This window comes from Durio zibethinus, chromosome 22, assembly GCF_047325235.1.
Source record: "Durio zibethinus cultivar Kanyao isolate XHJ-2024 chromosome 22, ASM4732523v1, whole genome shotgun sequence".
NCBI lineage: Eukaryota > Viridiplantae > Streptophyta > Magnoliopsida > Malvales > Malvaceae > Durio > Durio zibethinus.
In genome coordinates this window covers 4,013,851-4,034,704 of record NC_143183.1, presented here as the reverse complement: position 1 = coordinate 4,034,704, position 20,854 = coordinate 4,013,851, and the positions used below count along the sequence as shown (strand labels likewise).

Genomic DNA, 20,854 nt, shown 5'->3' with positions numbered 1-20,854 from the left:
ACCCTTAAGCTTAGGTGTTCCCTGAAAGGACAGATTCTTTAGGTGGCCAATCGCACCTAGACAAAAAAGATTGGTGGCGACTCCCTAAAAGTCAATGTCTAGCGATAGATCCCCGGATCTAGACGTTACGACTGTAGACACCCAATTGGGTCCGACCCAGATCAATTGGGCCTGGCCCAAATGGGTAAGCCCAATTCAATTTTATCTTGTATTTTTTTTTCTTTTCTTCTTCTTTTGTATTTTATGTATTGTATTATTTATTATTATTATTATGTATTAATATATGTATATATTTATTTATTTATTTATTTTTGTTAATATTTATGTGTATTTTATTATTTATGTATATATATATATTTATCTTTTTTATTTTATTCATTTTTGTATTTTTACTTATCTAATTATATATCTGATATATTTTTTTATTATTATTTATCCTATAATATCTGTTGATTTATCTTCTCTAATTATCTAGTTTTTTATTTTATTTGATTTTGATTTTGGAGGGCTGAGATTGAAGGCTGAAGAATCACATTGGAAATGGGAATTCAATCAGAAGAGTCCAGTGGGATTCAAAGATTGAATTCCCGTCCAAGGAGGAATTGGGATTGATCAGGAACTCCTGATCAATCCCTATAAAAGGGACTCTGGAACAGAATGCAAGACACAGAAAACAATAAGCAAAGCTACTGATTTGAGAGAAAAGGAGGCGTATAGGAAGCTAGGAAAAGTTTAGGAGTGTTCTGGGAGTGAGAAAAAATTTTTTAGAGATTTTTTGGCGAAAATTTTTTCTGGAAATTTCTGGGAAATTTCCAGAATCCGACGAAAATTTTGGCGAAATTTGAATTTTCCGGCAACAATTCCGACGAACATTGAAGTTTCCGGCGACCTACCCAGTTTCCGACGAAGAATCCCAGAAACCGACGATCTTTCGGCCAACTTTCGACGAAATTTCTAGATTCCGACGACATTTTCCAGAATCTGGCACCGGTGTTCTTCAGTTTTTAGAGAGAAGGGAGAGGAAAAGGGAAGAAGAGAGAGAGAGGGAGGAGCGGTCTGCCGAAAAAACGAAGGAGATTGCCTTTTATACCCTCCCAAAACGACGTCGTTTTGGCCTTAAGTAACCAGAGGATCCGCGCGTTTTTTCGAACCCGACCCGACCCGAGCGTCGACCCGCTTTCCTGACCCGCGCGTGCTGCCCCTCCTCCGAGCCGAGCCGAGCCGCGCCAAGCCTCCAAGCCGCTCCCCCCGAGCCGTTTTCTCTTCCTTGAGCCGAGCCGCGATCCAAGCCGCTCCAGGTTTTTTTTTTTTTTCTTTGAATTTTTTTATTTGTCTATTTTTTTTTGTTTATTATATTAGGTTTATTTAATATTCTTTTTATCTCAATTTTATTTTTATTTTTGTTTTACTTTTCTTTATTTTTTATTATTTATTTATATTTTTTTATTATTCTATTTTTTTCAAATAAAAATCAAATTTTCCAAAAAAAAATATTTTTAGGGAAAAGTTGAAAGTATCAATTTTCCTTAAGAATAAATTTCCAAAAAAATATTTTTAGGGAAAAGTTGAAAGTATCAATTTTCCTTAAAAGAAAAATAAATTTCCAAAAAAAGGGTTTTTGAGGAAAAGTTGAAAGTATCAATTTTCCTTGAAAATCAAAATTTCAAAAAAAAAATATTTTTGGGAAAAAGTTGAAAGTATCAATTTTCCTTAGAAATAAATTTTCAAAAAAAGGGTTTTTGAGGAAAAGTTGAAAGTATCAATTTTCCTTGAAAATCGAAATTTCCAAAAAATATTTTTAGGGAAAAGTTGAAAGTATCAATTTTTCCTACAAAAAAAAAATCATTCTTTCCTTCCTTTCTATCTTAATTTTGATTTTGTTTTTTTTCTTTTAAATAATCCGATGACGGAGCCTCTGCAAATGAAACAGTAGTTTTTCTTGCATACTCTTGAGGTGAGGGAATTTTCTCAATTTTCTGCTGAAAGTATTAGAGTCAATTGAGAAAATTTCCAATAATTAATTACTTGATAAAATTTTAAGGCTTTTGGATAACACAAATTTAAGCTGGTACCATCTTTTGATTGGCGTTGTGAGGGTGCTATAACCTTCTTCACACGTAACCGAACTCCCGAACCCTGTTCTGGTTAGCAGACCTGAACCTATTCTTTTAAGGACCCTTAAGCTTAGGTGTTCCCTTGAAGGACAGATTCTTTAGGTGACCAATCGCACCTAGATAAAAAAGATCGGTGGCGACTCCTAAAAGTCAATGTCTAGCGATAGATCCCCGGATCTAGACGTTACGACAGTTGCTAACAATAAAAATGTGTATATTTAAGGAATTGAGAGTGTTCGCCTTAGATTTCATAATGGTGTTGTTAGAACACTTCGTCATATAAGGTATATACCGAGTTGTAGCTATAATTTGATTGTTTTAGGTGAGTTAACTTTTTGGGGTACACATACTATGATAATAATGACTTGTTAAAAGTGTACAAGAATGGTAGTGTAATTCTCTAGGGGAATAGGGTCAAAAATTACTTGTATGTGCTTGATGGAGACTCAGTTGCTAGGATTCTTATGATGAAAAAAAAAAAGAAAAGTAAGCGTGTCAGCTTTACAAATACTATTGAAGTGTTTGAAAATTCAAGTTAAGAGAGGATTTGTTGGGATTCGCCTTGAATCTCATAATCTCACATCAAAAGTTAAATGAAGTTAAAAGAGTTTGAGATTGTTTTGTATCCCATATAAAAAATTTAGTAAAGGTATAAAGGGTATCACCCTTATAAATAAGATGCTTTAATTTTGGTTTGGTAATCCCAGATAGTTAGATACCAAGATAATAGCTAGGTGAGTAGGCTATTAAAATTGTGTAATTAAGTTTTAGGTTAAGCTTTTAGTAAAGAGTTTTTGATGATTTTTCTCATTCTAAAAGTCTCTCAGTTGTAAAAATTTATTTGATTGATAGTGAATTAGGTTTGGAGTAAGCCATTTTGAGTTAGCCGAAACAAATTTATTTATGTTCTTATTCTTGATTTGGGCTTACTATTTTATTCATGAGTGCTGCATGTGGTGTTGATTTTCCTACAAGTGGTATCAAAATTATGGTGATCCCTAACAGTAGTAAGTTCATCTTTTCTGAAAGATGATCTTTAAGAGCTTTGGCTTTATCATTGTTTCACACCATTTACATTATTTTGTGTATGCCTTTTCTTTATGTTAATGTTTTTGACATAAACAGCTACTCCTAGCGATTTTTCTCAATATGCCTATTGCTTTAAGCATAGTAACCATACTTCCTTAATTTTAAGCTTTACTACATGGGTTAGCACTTTGGTTTGATATTTAATTTAGTGGATCAACAAATTCTCCTACAAATAATCATGCTACATCTTCACTAATAATCCTATGTATGGTATCCAGAAGAAGAAACAAGCCAATCCCAATGAAGCATTTGCTCTCAGCAACAATAGAGGATCTTGCATTACATTAACAACATGTATTACCATATTAACTTTAAGTTTGCACATGCTGAGTTTGCAAACAAAGACACCACTTGTACATCAAAATTGTTTAGTTTTTTCAAGATATATACTATTGGTTTAGCATAAAAAAATCAATATTTTTTTATTTTTTTATAAAAGTGTGGCCTATAATCATAAAAAATAATCATAACTATTTTTAACAAAAATATAAGTTGCAAACATAATATGGAGAAAAAATGGAGATGAAAAATGGAATAATTATTAAATTTAAATAGATAAAATTAATATGTACATTGCATGGGTAATAAACTAATAAAATGCTTATGTTAAGCCATGTGATAAATATACAAATAATACAAATGAATAAATGATGCAAATAAAAACAAGATGATGCAAATAATCAATTTCATTTCTCGTTTCGCAAACTTTTAATTTTATTACTTTATTATCCTTTCATTTTTCCTCTCAATGAATACTTGGTTATAAAAACAAAATTCTTTAGTATTGAAAATTTTCTTTAATTCTCCAATATTTAAGTGAAATTTAAAAAAATTGACCATCTGCTTAAAGACTCATAATAAATTCTCAAAACAAAGATAATATTTTTTGCTAAAAAATAATTATTTGAATTTTTTACAATATGTCTCCAAACTTGTTTTTTACTTAGAGATATTATCTTGTTTTATTTCTAAAACTCTTTTTAAAAGATTATTTTGAAACTACAAAATTATTTCAATTCATTTTTATTTAAAAAATTATATATTTTATTAACAAAATTAAGTATTTACAACCACCAACAAAAAACTTTGAAACTTAGACCATATTTTTTAAACAAAAGCATTGTCTATTATCAAAGAGGTTGTTGCTAGACTACCAATACTTTTTCCAAAAATATTATTTTGTATTTTTGAACTAATTCCAAAAAGGATAAATAATATAGTTTCTCCTATGAGAATAGAAAATGGGTATATTGTTGATGTATCCTAGAAAATAACAAAGATAGTGTTCGAAATTTTGTTGCCATTGGATCTTTTTGGAATGGATACAACCATTACTTTCACTACAATTGATATGGGGAGTTAGTAATTGTTTGTCGAATTGAACTTTATTTAGAACAACATGGTTCCAAATGTTCCCTGAAAGCATGGGGCTTGACTGTAACGGTAGTGTATTTGGTGGATTTGGAGGGTGTTCTTAAGTGAAGGAAAAATGGGATGTCTTTGGTTGTGTTGGTCTTGGATCACTGGTGCACTTAAGCGTTGTAGGCAATTAATAATAGACTATGTTTTTTAACTCAAAAATGTAGTTTATTTTATAAAAACACTACGACTATAAAAAGAAACCTAGTTTTACCTAATATTAAAGTTTTGAGTTACTATGGATATAAGATTATGATTTTAAAATTAAACCTTTATTAAATATATATTATAAAAAATTTATTTTTATTAGATTTTGAATTTCAATAAAAAAATTACATTTTTAAAATTAAAACATAATCTTTGTTAGTTTATCTAATGGATTTAATGAGTATTCTCAAGTGAAGGAAGGAAGGGATGTGTTTGGTTATATTGGTCATAGATCGCTAGTGCATTTGGGCGTTATAAGTAATCAATAAATAAATTACATTTGTTAGCTTAAAAACGTAGTCTACTTTATAAAAACACTATGATTGTAAGAAAGAAACGTAGCTTTATCCAATATTATCCAATATTAAGGTCACGAGCTTCGATGGATATAAGATTATGCTTTTAATATTAAAAATGTAGTTTTTTGTTAAAGATATATTATAAAAAAATTATTTTTTTTAGTTCTTGAATTTAGTAAAGATTACTTTTTTTAAAATTAAAAATGTAATCTTTGTTTAAGATATATTATAAAAAATTTTACTTTTATTACCATTTAGGTTTCAACAGAATCAAAATCCTTTTTTTAAAAAAGCCAAATAAAAATGTTTTGAAAATATTGTATACACCTAATTTTGTTCAGATAGATTTTGACTAGTTGTGGGGCTCTTAAAATCTGAACCAGTTCAAATCCAACATTTCTTGAAACTTGACAAGTTTTGAGAATCGAATTTAAGATCAATTTGACCTAAATGCCTCCAGGTGAAACTTGATCAAACCTGATCAAACAAAATAAAACTTAGTCAAACATGATCAACATTAGTCAAACCAAATAGAACTCGGGTCAATCTTATAAAATTCACAACCAAATGGGGTTAACAAGCTTTGGGATTAATATTTGTGATTTTAAAGCGCTAAAAATTTTGATTGCACTTCGAAAATGGTAAAATTACTAAAATGCTCTTCAGAGATATTTTTATAATTTGACTTTCTTGAAGTCGAATTTTCGTGAAAACTTTCATATCATATTTAAATATTATTTTATAAATTTTTATGCATTAAAAATCTTGATCGTACCTTAAAATGTATGAAATTATCAAAATACCCTAAGAGGTATTTTCGTAATTTAACCCTTTCAATGTCTTTTTTTTAAAAATGCTCCAGATCGTGGTTTCATATTATTTCATAATTTTTTGTGCATTAAAAACTATGATTGCATCTCAGAAGGTGTGAAATTACTAAAATTTTCTTATAAGGTATTTTTGTAATTTGACTTTTTTATAGTCGATTTTTTATAAAACACTTTAGATCATGTTTTCATATTATTTAATTATTTTTGGTGCATTAAAAACTTAATCACACTTTGGAAGGTATAAAATTACTAAAATAACCTTATAAGGTAATTTTATAATTTGACCTTCCCAAGGTTGGTTTTTCACATAAACTTTCATATCATAATTTCATATTATTTTAAGATTTTTGGTACTTTAAAATCACAAAAATGAAGAATGGGTCATGGTTCTCCAAGAAAATTGCATAAAAGGTTAAAACTTTCTAATAGGGTAAAATGGTATTTTCACTTAGTTCCACCAACATTAAAAATGCCATATTTGGCTATAAACATTTTAAGCCATGGGTGATCTTAAGGGGCTGAATCCAATGGTGAAAAGTGGTTTATTACAAAGAAAACATGAGAGAAATGATGACCATTGGATGAAATTTTTATATAAGGGCTTGCATGATTTTGCATGGGATATTTATTTATCCTTAAAGGCTAGAAAAAATAGGTTTTTAGAGATAAGACGGTTGGGTGGCATGAAAAACAATGGGAAAAAGAAGAAAATAAAAAAAAAATGAGAGCTCACTTCCTTGTATTTCATCACATCTCATTTCATTTTCATATTTTTTTCTTGAGAAAATTTATAGTTGTTTATGTTCATAGCTTCAAATTTCATCTAAAAATTCAATCAACTAGTCTATAGTTTGATTTGAAACAAAAAAGATAAAAGAAAATAAAATTAACCATTGAAACATCCATTGGGAGGTTCAGCTAAGCTCCCCTACCTTATAGTCGAACCTTTTTTTGGTTTTTTTTCTTGTTTTAGATTAAATGTATGGATGTTTAAAATGTTTAAGTTGTTATTCTAAACCCTAAATCAAATCTTAAACCCCAAACCCTAAACATAAATCCTAAATCAAACCTTAAACCCTAAACTCTAAACCTGAAAACATAAACACTAACTCCTAAACCTTAAACCTAAACCTTAAAACCTAACCCTAACGTTAAATCCTAGCCTAAACCCTAAATCAACCTAAAACCCTAAACCAAATCCTAACCTAAACTGAAACCAATTTCCAAAACCCTTAAAACCAACATTTGCCCCCATTCACACATTTGCATTACATTTTACTTTGATGTTACATATATTCTCAAATTGTCGTGCATTCGTTCCATGTCATTCATGTTAAGTTATCATGCATTCATATTATATTCATGTTCATGCATACATGCATTAGTTTTATAAATAAGGTTTTCCAAAGAAAAGTATTTTAAAATAAGATAATATCTTAAGTAAATATAATTTTTGAGAATTTGTTCTAAATATAAAGAAACTTTCAACAATTATTATTTATATAAAGCATTATTTCAGTTTTATGGGGTAATTTTGAAAATTCTAAAAAGATGCATTTTTTAAGCTTTACATAAATATAGAAAAGTGGAAGAAGTGTGTTAATACTTAGGACTTTTTCATTTTGATCCAAAAGTAAAGTGTTTTACTTAAAAAAAAAAACAAAAAAATGATTTGCCTTAAAAAAGAGAAAAAAAAGATTTATTTTTAAAAAATAAACAAAGGAATTAATTTTTAAACATTAAAAATATGACCATTTTTACTAAAATCTAAAGATAATATGCAATCAATTAGTACCATTTTTTACGAATGTTATGGGATACTAGTCATTCTCCATGCATAATCGACTCTTGGACTCAACTTTATTTTCGCAGACCACAAAATTATTCTTTTATAAAACTTTAAACTCATTTTAAATGTTTTAAAAAATGACAATTTTTTTTTGTGATCAATCACACCTTAAAAAAGATTGGTGACGATTTTTTATTTTAGTTTTTATTGAAAATGCATTTTAGCACTCTGTTAATTTTCCATTGCCTATGTCCAGCAGTCAAGTTCCTCAAGTCTGCACATTGCAACAAATATTTAACTAAATATATAAATAATTTATAATTAAAAAATTCTATAAAATTCTATAAAATGTTAAATAAATAAATTATTTTTTTCATATATTATTCATATGTTATCAAAGACAATATAGTAAAAGATTCTATTAGGTAATCTTAAATTCTTCTAAGCAAACACAAAAACCTTTTATTCTTTAAGGTAAACAAACCCCAAAAATTACCCATCTGATTATTTTTCTTTAAAATCACTTTCCCTCTTAAAATTGAAAAGTTTATGAACCAAACACTCTCTAAGATTATTTTATCATACTTTTTTTCAAAATCTCAGCTCGTTTGGTTCAATATGTCCAAAATTTTTTACTATTTATTAAACATTTTAAATATTTAATATATACTATTTTTAAATATATTTTAAATTAAATAAATATATTTTTACTTATTGAATATTATCCCAAGCTTCATAAACCTTATTCAGAACTCAAGCCTGCAGGCGAATCGGGTAATCCATCACCAAAGTAGCAAATTTAAAATCAAATTTTAATGTAAATATTAATAAGGCTAATGCTAGCAATAGTCATATTTGCAAAAAAAATTCTCTCCACTACTTAAAAAGTAGTGGAAGTTTCCACTAATTTATCTAATAGTTAATAATGTATATTCATCTAAATTTATGGTTTAATTTTAATAATTTTAAATTAAATATAAAAATAAAAATAATTTAAATAAATATCAATTTTGAATTTAAGTAAATATACATTATTAATTATTAGATAAATTAATAAAAACTTTCCCCACATTTAAGTAGTGGAGAGTATCCTTTCCCTATATTTACACCCACTTTTGAATAATAGGGATTCTAAAGAGCCACACCTAGAGATATAATCGATCGAATTCGAGTCAATATAATATTAAACTTGAGCTTGAGCTTGATTCAAAATTCAAGACTCGAAAGTCAGTTCAAACTCAATTAATTTTTTTTTAATTCAAGCTCAATTCAATATAAAATCAAGCTATTTAAGATATTCAAGTTTGCTCGATTAAGTTCAATTAACATGTAAAAATAAGTTCATTCTTATATTCAACAAAATTTTAATTATTTGTATTCAAGCTTAAACTCGAGTTTAAGATATTTTATTAATTAAAATAATTAAAATATATTAAAATATAAAAGCTCGATTAGTCATGAACTATTCGAACCGAGTATAAGAATGCTTGAACTCAATTCGATCAATAAGTCAAGTTACTGGAGCTCTAGTTTCGACTCGATAATAATCTGAGTTGAATTCGAGTTTTATTCAAGTCAAACTCAAATAACTTATAAGTATTAATGTATTATTTACATTTTTAATTACGCCCTTTTATATTTTAAACTGGAAACCCGCTACCCATTGTTTTGGTTACCTTCAACCTTTTCTTTATCCTTTATTAGAAGTCTAAAAGACTTTATCTTACTAGCAACTTGCAAGTTGCATTTTTTCAAATGAATTTTTAATAAAAATATAAAATATATCCATAACCATAACCCATAAAACTAAAATATACTCCTGCTTTTTTTTTTTAACTCAAAATACCAAAAAAGAAACATTAATGGTCTTTTTTTGTGAAGTAATCTTTTAATAATATAACTGTTATCTTTATCATTTAATAAAAATGAGAGCTTTTTTTTTTTGGATACTTTTTTGAGTTTAATCTACTTTAATCTTAATTTTTAAAAATAAATAGCATTCCATTGGCAACTCTCAGTTCTTCCATCATAATATTTCTTTACATCTCCAATATTTTTCACAAATGGATAGGCAAATTTGGCTCAAAGAGACAGAAAATTTTCGCCATTACAGTAACAGGAAATAGTCAAATGTTCTTTAAAGTTCCAAAGACCAGCTCGTATCATTGACGACAAGAGATTTGGCAAATCTGAATGGATCAGATCAGCATATCTTCAATCTCCTGCTTAGTTAAGAACAAAAGCTTCATTTTCTCCTGTAGTTTAAAAATAAATAAATAAAAAAATAAAAAAGAAGATAGGTTACAGAATTACAGTTTGTTGAATGCGTTCCAAAGTTACAAGAAAACCTTTTCGAAGGAGGGAATTTTTTTTTAAATAAAATTGGGGGGGGGGGGGGGGGCAGTGGCATTAGTCGTGAGTCGTGACTTCAACTTTTGAGCTTCTCTCTGTAATTGTTCATAGTTTATCCCAAGTCAGAGGAGACACAACCTACTACTAATTAAAAGTTGCCGGTCCAAATTCTTACGTAGGAGTGACGTGACTTTTTGAGAGTCCGGATGTAAATCTTATCACTTAAAACAGAATATAATATACGATATGAATTGGAGATGAAAAAAATATATAAAATAATATAATTTAAAACTTTAAAATAATTTTATATAAATTTAAAAAATTTAAAAATTATACTTTATATTTCGTATTAACATAAATTACAATATATATCATAAATTATAATGTGTAATTTTTATATAAAATACGATATGAATATATAAAATTTAATATTTTACATAATAAGTATATAAATTATCATATCTATATAAATTAAGGGTGAATCGATTGAGTTTGAATTGACACAATATCAAATTCGAGCTCGAGTTTGATTCGAAATTTGAGGTTCGAAACTCGACTCGAATTCAAATTCAATCAAGTTTTATTTTTTTAGTTCGAGCTCGACTTAAAATAGAAATCAAGCTACTCGAGTTTGCTTGATTAAGTTCGATTAACATATAAAAATAAGTTCAATTCTTATATTCGACAAAAGCTCGATTATTTATTTTCGAACTCGAGTTTGAGATATTTTATTAATTAAAATAATAAAAATATATTTAAATATAAAATTTCAATTAGGCTTGCAAACTACTCGAGTCTGATATAAGAATATTTACACTTGATTCGATCGATAAATCAAGTTATTCGAGCTTGAACTCGACTCGATAATAATTTAACCGAATTTAAATTTTATTCTAATTAATTTAAATAACTTGTAAGTATTAATGTATTATTTATACCTCTAATCCGAATGTTAAAAAACTGAGTGTAACTATACTGCCACTAGCATTTTCCTTCTTTATATATGGCCAAGAGAAGAGGGTGAGCGATCATAGCATTAGTGAGAGAAATTGCATGCTGCAGCTTATGAATTTGTAGCTAGTGTTTGTTTGTCAAAGATTGTGGGTCTACAAACGGTGATAACAACCTTTAGAGGAAGACAATGATCGTATGCAAGGAAGGCATTTAATGGGTTTGCAGGCAGTATTAGTTAGATTCTATGTTACTTCTTGTCCATTTTGCAAGTGTTACTATTTTAATGCACTGATTTAATTCATAGGTATTCAAAATATTTAATAGATATGGTAAACATTAAATATATGAAACATTAATAAATGTAGAGATAAGTTTTGTAAAAAAAAAATTTTTTTATCATTAGAGATAAAACGTCAAAGCTAGCGATGCGAGAATCTGGAAGTTTTGTAATACCTTGAGTCAACTAAAGATGAGTCATAAGATTTTTTTTTTTAAGATAATTGAATTTAAATTCAATTTGAATTTAAATTAATATAATTTATACTACTTAATAATAGATGTGAATTTAAATTTAAAATTTATAAAACACAAAACACAAGGTAGTTTGAATACCGTAAATATATGAATGCCTATGATCACGAATAATCTAAATACATTCAACTATAATTAATTAGGTTCATAGATTCATAGATTTATGAATGGTTAAGTTCATGAATAATTAAATTCATGCAATTTAAATTTGATTCATATTATTGATACTATTTAATAATAATAGATATGATTTTAAAATAAAAATTTAAATAACATAAAACACGAAGTATATTCTTTATAGTTAATTGAATTCATGAATATAATAATTTAATAAATATCTAAATTCATGTATAGTTAAAATTATGTAACTTAAAATTAAAAAATAAAATATTAATTAATAATAATCTATACATGCATGAAAGTTCATTTATATATCTATATAAAAAAATAATATTATCATCTAAATGGTTTTTTAAAGAGGACACACAGCATAACAACAGCAATCTGGAGATAACTTATACTTACAGGGTAATTTTCACATAGAATAATATTAGAAACAGGAGATAAAAATATATGAAAGTAAGACATGTTCACTCTCTTCCTAAATAATATACAATAATTTTTACATTTACATCATATTTATATCATGTTAAATACATAAAATATAAAAATTATCATATTAAATTCATATTAATACATTAAATATAAATTTTTTTTATTTTTATCAAATTCATATATAATTTTTATAAAATTTTTAATTATATTATTTTTATATTTTCTTTCATATCATTTTCATATCATAATTTAAATTATTAAATCTACGTTCCTAATACTTCACAGTTTAGTAGACATTATACTAGAAGGTGAAAGAAAGGGTTAAGCAAGGAAATCGTTCACCAGACACCGAGTCAAATGCTAGGAGACAATTGAATGATAATTTATTGATTTATTTATTCATTTGATTTGATTTATTAATTTTTAACATAAAATATAATATATCCAATTGTGGCACTAACTAACTTTATAAAAAATAATATAAAATTGCTAAGTATGAAAGACAAAAAGAAAACATATATGATGGCCCCACAAATGGCAGATGAATAAGGACACGTAAGTAACCAGGTTTGTTTTCCAATTTGTTCTGAAAGAATTGGCTATTTCATGGATATAAAATCCTCCAGCGGCACATGCTCCATTACCATATATCAAACAAGTCATATATGATAAAAAAAAGCCATATATGCATTAACAAAATTTAAAGGCGAAAAAGGAATTATTTCATGCAAAGTTAATTTCTTTTATTTTTATTTTATTTAAGTATTTCATGGATTTTTTAGATTTTTATAATTTCTTTCATTTTTATGTTATTTAAATATTTCATGAAAATTTTAAATTTTACAAACAAGACTTGTAAATTAATACATACCTCTAAAATTATATTAAAAATAAAAAAAATAAAAATAGGACATACTGATCTTTTGACTATGTGAAGTTAAAAATTTCTTTGCCCATAAAAATGAATTTAAAAAATAGTTTAACATAAATTTTATATATATGAGAATAAAGATTCACACTTCGATTTGAGACTTATACAAATTTAAATATAATTTTTTAATTGAGTAAAATAATTTATAAAATATTTGTTTTGAAACTTATATAATCTAATAAATGAGTAAGATAATTTCAAAAAAAAAAAAAATTGTTCTCAAAACCTATTTAATATAGATGTAATTTTTTAAAAAAAGCAAGACTATTGAAAAAAAAATCTTATTGTTATATGTATTATGTATTATTATGAAATACTTTACCACCGTCAAAAAATAATTTCAATATCTTAAGAAATATAATAAAAAATCATTAATTTTGTAAAATTACTTTAGATTTCTCATTTCATAAATATGTTAACTCATTTCATTTAATGATTAGATTTCTCTCTCCTTCCACATATCGCCTTTCTCAACTCATTTCTTACCATATTCTATAATAACAACACTACTCCTGCCATCTCAAAATTTTCCCAACAGCTGTTATCAACTATTAAGTCGTGTATACAATTTTTAATTCAATGGATACATATATAACCAAAGCATCTTACCTACTTCTATTTATTTATTAGATTTGACTCAATTATTGCTACAAAGACAATTTGAATTGGAAGTAAAGCTCAAAAATTGTGACCTAAGATCAGACGTCAGATATAAAAATGAAGTAAACTGATAGGCCCTACCCTACTCCGACCACACCTCTCGTTGGGTTGCACCACTGTTTCAATCACTGGGCTGCAACTGCTGCTTATATATATGGTCCCAAGCATATCTTACTGCTTCTCTATGCAATGGAGATGAAACCAGCTGGGATGGATTTGACTAACCAGAAGAACAAGGCTGAGGAAGATGGGAAACAAGAGGAGGAGAGCAAGATCAAGAACAAGAAACTTGGAGGCATCAAAACAATGCCATTCATTCTCGGTGAGTTTCCATTATTATTGTTTTTTGTGTTTATGTCTGTCCTGCTCATGTTTTACTTCCAAAACCAACAATTTCATTCCAATATATGGTGTAATAGGTTGTAATCACTAAGTTTCATCGTCCAGTTTCTTTAATTTGGTAGTTAACTTGTGGTGATCGAACCTAATCAATGATGTTATAATGTACATGTGTGTAAACTTATCAGATATAATTTATAAGTCTTCACAATATTTTTTATTTAGCTACAATTGACTATTTAACTAAATCCGTCTCTCTTTTAAAGATAAGTTCCAAGCTTAATTCAAGTATTTTTAAACAAAAATTAAGTCTGAGAGTATGATTATATATGAAAAATATTATAGTACCCTTATAATGTCTATCCAAAAAATAGTATCAATTGATTTCTTATTATCAAAGCTTTAAAACATATGTATAATTTTACTGAATAAATTTAATATTGCAAATTAATATTAAAATTACTCTAATAGTTTGATAATAAATTAAAAAAAAAATTTCACTTCAAGAGTATTCATAAAGATTAGTGTACTACTCTAAAAAAGCTTTGTTGGTGGATTCATTAATGTGTTTTCTAAAAATTAATTGTTTTCAAAATCAATAATATCTTTTAATAGTTTGGTAAGATTTTAATTCGAAACACATCTTCTAATAATTTGATAGAATTCGTATTCAAAAATTTATTTATAAATTTGTTTAAAAGAATTATTAAATCTTCTAATAATTTGATATATAATATTTAATTTCGAAATTTAAATCTTTCAATAATTTGATAGGATTGAAAAAAATTATGAATTGTTTTATAAAAATCATTACATCTTTTAAATTTTGGTAAGATTTAATATGAGTTTTAAATCTTTCAATAGTTTGGTAAGATTAATTTCAAACATTCATTTTCTTTGAAAAAAATAATTAAACTTTCTAATAATTCGATAAGATTTAATTTTAAAATTTAAATTTTTTAGTAGTTTGGTAGAATTAATTTTGAAAAAAGATATATATTTTTATTAAATTTTTCTTATGAAATTCTCCGATACTATGTAGAATTCATAATTTTACATTAATTTTTAATCTATGAAAATTCTCTAATAGTTTAGTAAGATTTATTTAAAAATATTTTTAACAAAAAATAATTTAAATATTATAAATAAATAAAATTTACATAAAATAAATAAATAAATAAAATTACCAAAAAGACTATTGGCAGCTGAGCTCAGGCTTGACAGCATCTTATCTATAAAAACAAATGATAGTTTGGCAGCTCAATACATGGCTTGGCTTTAGGATTGTGAGATGCAGGTTCTTAGATCTTAGTACTATGGGTTGGATCCACAATCGGGTTGACACTGTTAGACACAAAAGCCTCTAATCCAATTGAATATTTATGCCAACGGAAACAAAATCAAATAATCAATTAATCATACAAGAGATAATAATTTAAGGTGGTTCGACCCAATTGACTTACGTTCACGGATGAGAAACAAGATCCATTAGTTATAGATAATTACAAATATACAATCATATCACCCACATCAATACCATACACTTTCAATTTCTTTTAGTCCTATTGAGTATTTTCAACCCAAACAATCAAATACCCATGTGCACCCATGCACTATATTTATGTAGATCATCTCAATCTCCTCTAGTCTACTCACAAACATCCACACTGATAAGATGTAAATCTTTAGTAATCCTATGAGGTATCTATCCCATAAAACCCTACAATTCTCTTTTTTTTTTTTTTCTCATACTTAACCTTATAGAGATTTCACCTATTTATAAGCATATAAACTTGCCTTTCAAGAATCTTTTTCCTCTTAGAACTCTTCTTTTCCAAATCTTTTTGTCCATCAGCAATATCTAACTAATTCCAAACAAATCTCTTATGAGATTTGAGTCATTATTCTCAATAATTTTCACTTTAACTCAAATTCTATCAATCATCAATTTTTACGCTAGATATGCTTGACTTTACCTATAATGGAAATCTTATAACAATCTTCTCTTGTGCATCTTCAAGCTTCATGCAAACCAATCCTTAAAATATGAACTCGAACTCTTTCTTTAAATCAAGCTCCTCTAGGTTTGATCTTCATGCTAGAATGCTTGACTTCACTTGCAATGAAAGTTTCATAACAATCTTCTCTTGTGCATGTTTAAACTTCATGTAAACTGATCCTCAAAACATGAAATTGAACTCTTTCCTTAAATCAAGCTCCTCTAGGCTTAATATTTTCCTATATCTTGAACCTCTAACTCTTTTCACGTCTTGAACCTTCAGCTTTGATATCACTTATTAGGCACAAAAGCCTTTAATCCAATTAAACATTCACACCAACGAAAACAAAAACAAACAATTAATCAATCATATAAGAGACAATAATTTAATGTGGTTTGACCCAATTGACTTACGTCTATGGATGAGAAATAAAATCCACTAATTATAGAAAATTACAAACATACAATTATATCAGCCACATCAATACCCATAGACACTCTCAATTTTTTTTAGTCTTATAGAGTATTTTCAATCCAAACAAACACATACCCATATGCACCTATGCACCATACCTATGTAAACCATCTCAGTCTCCTCTAGTCCACTTACAAATATACACACCTATAAAACATAAATCTTTAATAATCCTATAGGGTATCTATCTCATAAAATCCTACGACTCTCTTACATCTTTTTCTCATACTTAACCCTATAAAAACTTTATCTATTTATAAGCATATAAACTTGTCTATCAAGAATCTCTTTTCTCTTAGAATTCTTCTTCTATAAGTCTTCTTATCCATCAAGCAATATCTAATCAATTTCAAATAAATCTCTTATGGGATTTGAGTTGCTATTCCCAATAGACACTTAGGTTGGGTTGAGTTGACACTTAGGGAAACTGAGAATTATCATTAGAATCTGAAAGTATTGTCAAAATCACTGTCAGGAACTTCAACGCTCACTAAAACCTGAAAATCTCTTTGAATATCGATGGGAACTAGAAAAAGCCTAAATTTTGAACTTAAACTGCATAAAACTTTTTTACTCTCAAGTTCTTCTCTATAATTATTGTTTTGGTAAGTGATAAATTGTTGGGTATTTATAGGAACTTAATCCCATTTTGATAAAGTCTCTAACTCAATCAAAGATTATTCTAAAAATTATCTTCAAAGTAATTTTAGAATTTCATCTTTGTTCTCACCCATTTTTGTTAAAATGAAACTCTTTAGATTTTATCAATGCATTATGTATCTGACAAAAAATTTGATCTGGTACAAAACCCTTAAATTTAATAAATTCCTTTCCTTTAAGAATTCAAACTCAACTATATCCTTTTTCAACCCTTTTCATTTTTTTTATTTTATTTTTTTGTTTCAAAGTAAAGATAATTAAGAAATAAATAAAGATATATAAGAAATAAATCTCTAAATGAAAATAACTAATGAAAATGAATAACCTATAAAAATAAATGAAAATAAATAATAAAAAAACTTAAAATAATAAAAGGGAAATTGAGTTTTTAAGTTTAGATCCAATTGGATCCAAATAACATAAAAAATAATACATTCCCAAAAGTAATTTCAAAATTTTAAACTTTAAACAAAATACGATATCTATAAATAAAATTAAGAGTTCAATACTTTATAAATAGATCATATATATGTTGGTAATTATCTAGTTTCATATTCATTTGCAACACAAAAAACATTATCTTTTATCCATAACTTTTTAAGTTAATATGTTTCAAATTTATCCATTCATTATCATATAATTAAAATTTCGACAGAATTTATCACGTACACAAAATTGTCTTGTAAAAAATTTTATGCACAATTCATCCAATCTTTGGTGGCGTATTAACGGTGGATTTGTAACAAATTCAAAAAGTTACACATGAAAAATTTTTTGTTTTTTAGGAAAAAAAAAATTAAAGACTAATGAAGCAATTTATTCAATTAAAGGAGTTGTTAGCAGAGTATTAACTGTCTTCGATTTTTTTTTTTTTTTTTGACAGCAAATGAAATATGTGATAGATTTGCTGCTAGTGGATTCCATAGCAACATGATAACATACCTAACTCAGGAACTAAACATGCCCCTGGTTCAAGCCTCCAACACCCTCACCATTTTTAGTGGAACGGCCAGCTTTACTCCCCTCATTGGTGCTTTGATTGCTGACTCGTTTGCTGGACGCTTTTGGACAGTCACTATTGGTTCCATTTTTTATGAACTGGTCTCTCTTTCACTCTTTTTCCTCAACTGCTAAGTCGTTTGCAATGATAAAATTAGTAATGAATTCATTCAATTGATTAACCCATTGCCCTGTATCTTGCTGCAGGGCTTGGTTAGCATCACCATATCGGCAGTGCTACCATCTCTTCGTCCGCTACCCTGCTCGACTAAAGAAAACTGCCAGGAAGCTTCAACATTTCAGCTGTGGATATTGTACATTTCTCTTCTCCTCACATCTCTTGGCACCGGTGGCATTAGGCCTTGTGTTGTAACATTCGCTGCTGACCAATTTGACATGGATAAACCAAGCACTGCTCGATCTACGAAATGGAATTTCTTCAATTGGTACTATTTTAGCATGGGATTAGCCACATTGACTGCCTTGACTGTGGTGGTTTACGTGCAAGACAATGTGGGCTGGGGTTGGGGTCTTGGGATCCCAACAATAGCCATGGTTATATCTATCGTAACCTTTCTTATAGGTTCACCCCTCTATAGGAAAATGAAACCAGGTGGAAGTCCATTGATTAGATTGGCTCAAGTGATTGTTGCAGCTGTGAAAAAAAGAAAGGAAATTGTACCTGAGGACCCCAAGCTCCTGTATCAGAACAAAGAGCTTGATGCAGCTATTTCTGTTCATGGAAGACTTCTACATACAAATCAATACAAGTAAGCTATGCTTTTCTGTTCAAAACTACTTTTTTTTTTTAATATTTGAAGTTATCTAGATTTGAATCTAGATCATTGGAATCAAGAGTCCAACAAATTACAGGGCTGTTGGCGACTTGTTGTAATTGATATATTTTTGTTCAAAAATATCAGATGTCTAAAACATTTGAATGCTTAAACTGCTTGTTCAATCTTTATTTACAGATGGTTTGACAAAGCTGCAATAGTAATAGAAAGTGAGGCTAAAAATTCCAACCCACCAAATCTCTGGAGGCTGGCAACAGTTCATAGAGTTGAAGAGCTAAAAACCATAATCCGAATTTTGCCAATTTGGGCTGCTGGAATTCTACATGTCGCCTCATCCTCACACCAGCAAAGCTTCACCATCCAACAAGCTCAAACCATGGACCGTCACTTATCCAAATCCTTCGAAATCCCACCAGCCAGTTTGTCCATCTTTGGCATCCTAACCATGCTATTCGGACTAGTTTTATACGAACGCCTCTTCGTGCCATTCGCAAGACGGTTCACAGGCAACCCCAAGGGAGTAACATGTTTACAAAGAATGGGCATCGGTTTCGGAGTCAACATCCTAACAACACTCGTTGCATCATTTGTTGAGATGAAAAGGAAATCAGTTGCAGCCAATCATAACTTATTGGATGATCCAAAAGCCATAATTCCCATCAGTGTGTTCTGGTTAGTTCCTCAATTTTGCCTCAATGGGGTAGCAGAGGTTTTCATGTCAGTCGGACACCTTGAATTCCTGTATGACCAGTCACCTGAAAGCATGAGAAGCACAGCTGCAGCCCTGTATTGGACAGCAATAGCAATAGGAGACTACATCGGGACATTGCTGGTATCACTTGTCCACAAATACACTGGTCAAAAAAGGAACTGGTTGCCTAACAGGAATCTCAACAGGGGAAGATTGGAATACTACTATTGGCTTGTTAGCGGGATCCAAGTTGTGAATCTGATTTACTACATAATTTGTGCTCGGCTTTATACTTACAAGCCATTGGAACAGGTCAAGGAAGAAGATGGTGAATTTGATGAAAATAAGGTTTCAGAAAATGTAGAGCTTGCTAGAAATGAAACAGCTTAGAATTTGCTGCTGCAGGGAATTACATGGTTGACTCCCTAATCTGATGGCAATTGATACTTATATATAATCAAACATCATGGTTGAATTAATTAAAAAAAAAGGGGTAAACTTCAAAAACATACCCGCGGATAAGGACGGATTGAAAATGCCCATGAGGTTTAAAAGTGACAATTATTTTATGATTTGTTTTATTGCATTTTTAACTAAAACTATTACTTTTTGGATTTTTTTTTCCTTCTTCTTCATTGTTAATTTATTTTTTCTCTCTAAAATCAGACAAATTCTCTCTCTCTAAAACCAGGCAAATGAAGTTCTCCTTGATATGAAATCATTGCTTATCCAGGTAACTGAGAGTTCAACGGAGGCTTGAATTGATTTTCTGAGTAGCAAGTTCAAACGTGGCCTCATTTTCAGTATTGCAATTGCCTGGGGACATTATTCCTAACAACTTGCAGATATATGTAGTGTCTTTACATTAAAAATAAGAGAAATATAAGAAAAAGATGTAGACACCCCAATCCGTCTCGAGGTCTATTTGTTTCTGTTAATTAAAAAAAAAAATAGATGGTTGAATTTAAGGTTGGAAGTAAGAATTTAAAAGAAATCAAAGTCCTTTTCGGATTAGAGATTTCTGAATTTTTAACCATATAAATACAGACCCTAATCAAGTCTCAGAGGACAACAAATTAGATATACAAAGATCACACAGAAAAGCAAAAAACAGTCAAAAAAATTTTTTGAAGATTTTTTGGGTTAAAAAAAAAGAGATTTTTT

The 20,854-nt window shown here is 28.3% G+C and overlaps 1 protein-coding gene across 1 annotated transcript; it reads left to right on the top strand.

Annotated features, from left to right (window-relative positions):
* Positions 1-13,552: 13,552 nt before the first annotated feature.
* On the top strand, positions 13,553-20,199 carry LOC111307801 (protein NRT1/ PTR FAMILY 3.1-like). The gene is made up of 4 exons (XM_022906043.2): positions 13,553-14,052; positions 18,087-18,304; positions 18,410-18,972; positions 19,177-20,199. Exons 1-4 carry the CDS (start codon positions 13,920-13,922, stop codon positions 20,078-20,080), a joined length of 1,818 nt encoding a protein of 605 aa, XP_022761778.2. The 5' UTR covers positions 13,553-13,919; the 3' UTR covers positions 20,081-20,199.
* The last annotated feature ends 655 nt before the right edge of the window (positions 20,200-20,854 follow it).